At 44.9% G+C, this 8,485-nt stretch overlaps 1 protein-coding gene across 2 annotated transcripts; it reads left to right on the top strand.

Annotated features, from left to right (window-relative positions):
* The first annotated feature begins 764 nt into the window (after positions 1-764).
* PCDH20 (protocadherin 20) lies at positions 765-6,560 on the top strand. 2 transcript variants are annotated; one of them, XM_073346217.1, is made up of 2 exons: positions 765-889; positions 2,515-6,560. In XM_073346217.1, the coding sequence occupies exons 1-2, from the start codon at positions 839-841 to the stop codon at positions 5,197-5,199; spliced, it is 2,736 nt and encodes a 911-aa protein (XP_073202318.1). In that variant the 5' UTR covers positions 765-838; the 3' UTR covers positions 5,200-6,560. The 2 variants fall into 2 exon arrangements, with proteins under 2 accessions (XP_073202318.1, XP_073202322.1); XM_073346221.1 differs by lacking the exon at positions 765-889 and adding an exon at positions 1,354-1,441.
* The last annotated feature ends 1,925 nt before the right edge of the window (positions 6,561-8,485 follow it).

Genomic DNA, 8,485 nt, shown 5'->3' with positions numbered 1-8,485 from the left:
ATTCTTTAACTAAAAGGAAGCAAGGTTCCAAAGCTGGAAGGCAAAACGCGGATCACCCCGATTTTACAGGACTGCCCTCTCCCCCGCCCCCAACCCCTTGGGAGCTCAGGCTGAAAATATAACTGCATATCCTGCCGCGGCTGGATGAATTTAGATTGGGATGGTTAGCGCTACAACCCAGCCTGCCTACCAGCTTCAATCCGGGTCGCGGCCGTTTGTCCCGCATTTCTGGGCAGCGCTTTGGGGCGGGTGACACGCAGTGCCATGTGTCCGGGAGGGCAGCGGCACTGGCTGCATCCCTCTGCCTCCTGGCCGCCCCCAAACTCCAGTCTGCAAAGAGAGCGTCCCCTGAAAGGCGGCCGCGAGCCCGAGGGCACAGTCTGCGCTGTCCCCGCGGAACGCACCGGGGGTGGCGCCTGTTGACCGCGGTTCCCTCTGGACGGGTTTGCAGCTGGGGAGGGGGAGCTCAGCGGGCAGAGCCCCGCGCGAGGACGCTGCTAAGCCCAGCGGTGGGCTGGTGCGTTCCACGCCGCGGGGCTCCTCCTGTACCCCGCCCGCGGCCGCCCGCAGGAGAGGGTGCCAGCCGCCGCGCCTCTCGTTCCCTCGCGCGCCGCCTCTCCCCCCCACCCGAGCCTTTTCTTAATTGCTGTGCCTGCGACTATTGGCTGAAGTTCTCCCAGCGATTTGCATGAAGAGCGGGGGGCGTGTCTTCTGCTGCCTTCCCACCAGGCGCGAAATGACTGCAGTTTCAGTGGGAATGAACTACCAAGGGACGGGCAGGCGCTCGCAAGCCCTCGGGACAAGCTGGCTCCCGAGGAGCAGGCACCGGCAGCCGGAGATGGGGCACCTCCGCGGCGCGGGGCGCGCCACCAGCCCCAGGAGCCTGCAGGTAGGGGACGTGTGCGGGGGCAGCCCTGCAAGTTGTGAGCTCGTGCCCAGCAGAAGCGGTTGGGTTGGGGAAAAAAAAAGAAAGAAAAGAAAGAAGAAGAAGAAGAAGCAAATGCTCTAGCTCGATCTAAACTTCACCGGGAGCGATCGATGGGTCCTGTTGGCTGGAGCACCTCTACCAACAGCAGTCAAAGCCGGGGGGGGAGGGGGGGGTCTTTGTTTAGGTTAGAGAACCGTTCATGACACTGAACGGAGAATGGCTTTAAATGGAGGGGAGAAGAACTCCCCGAGGCTGGAGACGAAGTTAAGCGAACCCGTTTCCAAATGCAGAGAGCTACAGGCCGGCCTGGCAATCAGAAAGGGCCAGTCCTTTTGCATACTCTTTTCAGGCGCTTCTGGTGGCGTTTCGTGTGAGTCCTGCGGAGGGAGAAGGGGGCCGGTGAGGATCAGGACTGACCTGTTAAACGGGAATTGAAACTCGAACACCGAGCTGTGGGCAACATGAACGGGGAGCCCTTTTGCCCCTCTGTGTGAGGGGGTTTTGGTGCTGATGGTAAACTTCGCTACAGGGTCCCTGCATAATCTGTTTGCTGTACACCGGGTTGCATTGGGAGTTGTGCAACAGGACCATCGGAGGGGAATAGGCACATTTGTGACATGGTCCGTTTGCTTACGATAGTTGGTGTGCATGACCTGTTTGATGGACGCGGCAGTGTAGACTGTCTATGTGAAGTGGATAATGCATTTGGTGCACAGTGTGTGGTGTATTTGTTGCAGGCGGTTTCTTTTGGGGGGGGTGGGAAGTGGTGCACGTGTCCGTTTTCGGGTGCAGAGGGTGTATTTGGTGCACATTGTTATATGGGTTCGTGTGAGGAACAGATATTGCAGATGGCTTGGGTGTATTTGAGGTCAGGAGCTCAAGTATTTGGTGGTGTAATTAGGGGGCAAACGTTTGGGTATTTGGAATGCACATAGTGGTGAATATGAGTGAAAGATGGTGGTGAAAATGGTATATTTTGAGTAGGATTATGATATATTTGGGGTCTAGACTGGTGGTTTTGGGATGCAGGTGGTGGTGGTGTATTTGGGGTGCAAAGTGTGGTGTATTTGTGGTATAATTGATATGGGGTTCAGATGGTGATGTATTGTGGCCACAGATGGTGTGTTTGGGATGTAGGTGGTGGTGTATTTGGGGTGCAGGTGATGGTTCAGCAGATGGGGCATTTGGGGTGCAAAGTATGGTGTGATGTGGTGTGTTTGGGGCACAGATGGGTGTGTATTTGGAGTGTGGGTGGTGGTGCAGATGATGGTGTATTTGGGGGGTAGTAGTGGTGTATTTGTGGTGCTGAAGGTCATGTATTTGTGGGTAGTTGGTGGTCTATTTGGATCATAGATGGGCAGGTGACTGGTTTTTAGCTGGTGTACTTGTGGTGCAGATGGTGATGTAGTTAGGGTGCAGTTGGGGTGTATTTGGGCTACAGATGGTGGTGTATTTGTGGTTCACATAGTGGTGTATTTGTGGGTAGGCGGTTTTGTATTTGTGGTGCAGCTTGTGGGCAGGGTGGGCTGGCTGGGCATATGCCAGGGACAGTCCCTCTCTAATCCCCTGTGCCTTTCTTTCCCTAGCATTTGTTCCTTTTCCTGCTCTTCATCGGCCCTTTCAACTGCTTCGCCAGTTACAGCCGCGCCACCGAGCTCTTCTACAGCCTCAACGAGGGGCTGCCGGCCGGGGTGCTCATCGGGAGCCTGGCACAGGACCTGCGGCTACATGGAGTGGCTGCAGAGGGGCCGCCAACCCGTCGCGGGGAGCCTGTGCTCTCCTTCAGCCTGGCCTCTCAGGGGTTGGGCGGCCAGTACGTGAGCCTGGACAACCGTTCGGGGGAGCTGCACACCTCAGCCCTGCAGATCGACCGCGAGGCGCTGTGCCTGGAGACTGGCATCGGCTCAGCTGCCTCTCTGCTGGCACCGTCCTCAGAGCCCTGCCTGCTGCTGCTGGACGTGCTGGTGCTGCCTCAGGAGCACTTCCGCCTGGTGAAGGTGAAGATTGCCATCCGTGACATCAATGACAATGCGCCACACTTCCCCGTGCCCAACATGCGCCTCTGGGTGCCCGAGAATGCCCCCGTCGACACCCGCCTGGCCATAGAGCACCCGGCCCTCGACCCTGACCTTGGTACCAATGCGGTCCAGACCTACCGCCTTCAGGATGACTATGGGGTCTTCACCCTGGATGTGGAGGAGAATGAGAGCGGGGAGAGGACCCCCTACCTGATTGTTATGGGGGCCCTGGACAGGGAGGCCAGAGAGGAGTATGTCACCCTCATCATCGCAGAGGATGGGGGGACCCCACCGTTGCTGGGCAGTGCCACCCTCACCATTGGCATCAGTGACATCAACGACAACTGCCCCCAGTTCAGTGACTCCCAACTCAATGTCACCGTCTATGGGAATTCCAGTGTAGGGACACACGTGGCCACCATCCACGCAGTTGACATGGACCTGGGATCCAATGCCCAGATCTCTTACTCTTACAGTCAAAAAGTCCCCCAGCCATCAAGAGACTTGTTCCACCTGGACGAAAGTACAGGAGCGATCAAGCTCTCCAGTAAAATCAATAGTGATGCTCCCCGGCTCCATAGATTGACTATATTGGCCAATGGTCCTGGTTGTATCCCTGCTGTGATCACTGTGCTGGTGTCCATCATCAAAGTCATGTTGAGACCCCCTGAAGTGGTCCCTCGTTTTATAGCTAATGAAGTAGAAGGTGTGGTTTACTTGAAAGAATTGGAGCCTGTTAACACACCAATAGCATTTTTTACCATAAAAGACCCAGATGAAAAATATAAAGTGAATTGCTTTTTGGATGGCAATGGGCCATTCAAACTGTCACCATACAAACCATACAACAATGAATATTTATTAGAGACTACAAGGCCTTTAGACTACGAGGTGCAGCAGCTCTATGAAATATCAGTGGTTGCATGGAACTCAGAGGGATTTCATGTAAACAAGATCATTAAAGTGCAGGTTCTGGACGATAACGACAACTCACCAGTTTTCCCTCAACAATTAATAGAATTATCTATTGAAGAAAATAATGCTCCCAATGCTTTTTTGACCAAATTGCATGCAACGGATGCTGACAGTGGAGAGAGAGGGAAAGTCTCCTATTTTCTAGGGCCTGATGCCCCTTCATATTTTTCTTTAGATAAAACTACAGGTGTTCTTACAGTTTCCACTCAGCTGGACAGAGAAGAAAAAGAGAAATACAGATATACTGTTAAAGCAATAGATTCTGGATTGCCTCCCAGAGAATCGATAGCAACTGTCACCATCACAGTGTTGGATAAAAATGACAATAGTCCCAGATTTATCAATAAGGATTTCAGTTTTTTTGTACCAGAAAACTTTCCTGGTTTTGGGGAAATTGGAGTTATCAGTGTTACAGATGCTGATACAGGGCAAAATGGATGGGTAGCCCTTTCAGTTGTAAATGGAAGTGATATTTTTGTGATAGACACTGGCAAAGGAGTTTTGAGAGCTAAGGTCTCCCTCGACAGAGAGCAGCAAAGTTCCTATGTCTTGTGGGTTGAAGCTGTTGATGGAGGTGACCCTGCCCTGTCTTCTACTGCTAAAATAACTATCCTCCTTCTGGACATTAATGACAACCCCCCACTGGTCTTGTTTCCTCAGTCTAATACGTCTTATTTGTTGGTACTTCCTTCTACTCTTCCTGGCTCTCCCATCACAGAAGTCTATGCTGTAGATAAAGACACTGGCATGAATGCTGTCATAGCGTACAGCATCATAGGTAGAAGAGGTCCACGACCTGAATCATTTAGGATTGACCCTAAAACTGGTAATATCACCTTGGAAGAGTCACTGATGCAGAATGACTATGGTCTCTACCGGCTACTGGTAAAAGTTAGCGATCATGGCTATCCAGAGCCCCTCCATTCCACAGTCATGGTGAACCTTTTTGTAAACGACACAGTGAGCAATGAGAGCTATATTGAAAGTTTGTTAAGAAAGGAGCCTGACATTAATATAGAGGAAAAAGAGCCACAAATATCTATAGAGCCTACGCATAAAAAAATGGAGTCACCATCTTGCGTGCCTACCTTAGTAGCCCTGTCAATAATAAGCTTGGGGTCAATCACTTTAGTAACTGGGATGGGCATTTACATCTGTTTACGGAAAGGGAAAAAGCATCACAGAGCAGATGAAAATTTGGAAGTACAAATCCCACTAAATGGAAGAATTGACCTTCATATGTTGGAGAAGAAACCAATGGAGATTTCTAATATTTGATGTTTCCATGTGGATAAACCAAACTGCTGTCTAACAAACCTTGAACAATGCCCAGATTGGGTATGTTGACAGTAATTACAATGAAGGACCACTAATTTATAACTTAATAATATTATAATTGTAAATAGGTGTTTACAGGTTTTTTAAAGTCAAATTCAGATTACAGCTTTTTTAATGAAATCTTCGTACTAATCGCTAGCAAGGAGTCTATAAAAACGAACATCATTTGCGGCTGTCATAAACCCATCATATCAGTGAATATACAGAGAGAGGAAGGTAAGACAATGATGCATTAAACTTAAGTTTAAAAAGTCATTTTAACCACAAGAGGGCATCAGATGCTCCTGTGCAGGGAACTGTTTGAGGTACCGTCCATGAGATCAATGCAAAGTATATTTATGGGTTTTAATATAAAACATATCTGGATATACATATATTTACACAAAAGAAATGTGTATTCCACTGGATGTATGATAAAAAGAGGAGGAAACATGCACTAGTAAAACAAACAGAATTTTTTCCTCATGAGTAATGCTTAGACAGTATGATAGAGAAGGCATTAACAAGAAGTGCAATTCCTGTTGAGCAAAGATGCAAAATATTGTCATGTAATCAGAATTTGAACTGCTGTAACATCTTCACCTTTCACTTATTATGGACTTAATATCTTCACACAAACGACCCTTGCTCCAACAGTTTACTTGCCGTTATTAGGGAAAAAATGTATTCACTATTTCTTACAACAAATGTACACACATACATGTCCATCTCAATAAATATGACCAGATGCAAGGAAGAAAGGGAATGCCTAAATCCTTCGTTGTCCCAAAAGTGTTGATATTTTTATTCTTCCAGCAAGCTGTCAGTCATATTCCATCACTTTGGTTGTGTAACAGATATTTGTATGTGATACTTCTGATGCTAATCTGTCAGATGAAAACAAAAAACACTTCACATTATTAGCAATTCTAGAACTTTAGTTAGTTTACACTGACTATTGCTCCTCTCTGGGTTGGTATTTCATGTGAAAGATCTGATTTCTGCCTTTTTTTGGCTACCATTCCAGGCTCCTTTTCATTGGTTTTGTTTTTTGGATCAATTCCAAAATCGTATTTGTAAGACTGGTGGCATATTTTCTTGATAATTTATTCTTTGCTGCATCCTCTGCAACAAAGCAGCAGGTTTATCAGTGATGCATCATTTTCACTTAATTGTAAGAGCTGGGAACTATCTGTTGTATGATGGTTACATCAAATTTATCTGTGTAAACAAGGTAAATAAGTGTTATGCTTAAAACTAATCATTTTGATTTCTGGCATCATATGTCTGTACTGTACCAAAAGTGTTTATATGTCTGCAAATTAAAGCTATATATTTTCATAATAACTTTTTCTCTCTGTGCTAACATTTTAATGATAAAGCAGAGTACCACTCTGTTTACAAGCAATTTTTCATCATTACCTAGGTATTTACTCTTTTGTTCATTTTTAATTTAATTCATAGCACATTATTAAAAAGCATAATACTTCCAAAAATTAATACACTCCAAAACTGTTCTTAGGAACCTTATCCTGCACCCATTGGAATCAATGCCAAGGCTCAAATTGACTTAAATGGTTCAGTATCAGTATTCTTGTTTTTTAAAGGTATGCAGTGCAACTATATATAGATTTTGATACATTCACCCACTTTGGCTAGTACATTACTCCACTGTAAATTCATTGAAATCTGCAGGCTATTTGCTGAGTAAGGTGCTATTATCATGAGTGAGAGTATCAGAATCTGGCCTGTATTTTACCAAACCACCTTATTAGCAAAATGAATTTATTTTCAGAGGATTATTTCAACTAGTTCTTGGTATTAACATTTCTTTAATATACTCTCAGAACATTTTTTGTTTGGAAGCACTTTGATGGCTGTGTTCCATGAAAAAATTAATTCTACCTGCCAAACGCTTATGGTTTATCACCTTGTTTTGTTTCTTTTAATATTATTAATATATGAAAATGGTATGTATCCATGAAAATTCATATGTCATGAAAAAGACTGATTATTATCTCAGAAGAAATATGACTAATTCCTTGGAACTGGGTTCTTTATTATACATTTTGATGCTTTGGTGGAAAAGTTTAGTTCTCCATACGACATTTATTCAGTCTAGTGGCAGGTTAAGCAAAAGGAAAATAGTATTTTCTGCATTGCTTCTGTATTATTCAAATTAGAAGCCTGGTCTCATTTCCAGTGAAGTCAATGACAATTATACTATTGACTTAAATTGGAGCAGGAACAAGGCCCAATCTTTTAATAACAAAAAACTAAAATGTAAAATCATGGAACTGATCCTACAATCCTTACACACAGGGTACCAGATTGCGTGATTCTTACTCAGGCCTTGTCTACATGTGGACTTGCACAGATTGAATTGAACTTGTTGGTTTAAGAATGGCTCATTTTAGTTTATCTTAAACCTTTTCTTAATCAATTTAAGATAAACCAAAATGAGCCTGGTTTATATGAAATAAGAGTGTCCACACAGTCGTATGCACCTGGTTTAAGTAAATCAGTTTGCAATCATACCTTCACTTAGACTAGTGCAACTATGGGTGGTGAAGTAAAGATAAGCCTTTGCTTCTTAAATAGTCCCATTGACTTTAATGGGCAATTTGTGGTGGCAGGTGCTCGTCAGTGTCAGTAAGGTGTGATAATCCACCCCATGAGTAGTCTTCATGTAGGTAGTCCCACAGAAGAGGATAACGGGTGAAAGATTGGATTATTTTGGGTTTTTTTAACTCAAAACTATGCAATTGGCAGCAGGTAAAAAAAAGCTACCAGCTATGCAACAATTTGGTTAATCATATCCATAACAAAACAATCGGGTATTATCTCAAATTCATGGCACAATAGACGTTTTTCATTTTAAAAAAAGAGGGCTTCTAATTTCCTAGTGTCAGAATAGTTGATACCAGTAATGAGGCACTTTTCTGTAGGCCTTGCTGTTGATAGAATATCTTTTACAGAAATCCCTTTCATGCAAAAGACATTTTTAATGAGTATAGCTAAAGTAAATTAGATTTGAAGATAAAAGACCCATTTTACTAACACCTTGTGTTAGTGCAGTTGCCAAAATGTGTGCTAATCTTGTCAGTGTTGGTAGTTGAGCTGGCACAAAAATAAATGTCCCATTCATTAAGAATCCCAATATCCATTGAACAATCTGTGAGCAAGTGGGAGCTGTTTCTTCAGTTCAATAAAAAATGAGATGGCCCTAAACTTTGTGCTGCCAAAG

This window comes from Lepidochelys kempii, chromosome 1, assembly GCF_965140265.1.
Source record: "Lepidochelys kempii isolate rLepKem1 chromosome 1, rLepKem1.hap2, whole genome shotgun sequence".
Lineage (NCBI taxonomy): Eukaryota > Metazoa > Chordata > Testudines > Cheloniidae > Lepidochelys > Lepidochelys kempii.
Note: the sequence above shows the minus strand (reverse complement) of the source record. Positions and strands in the feature narration are given on the sequence as shown.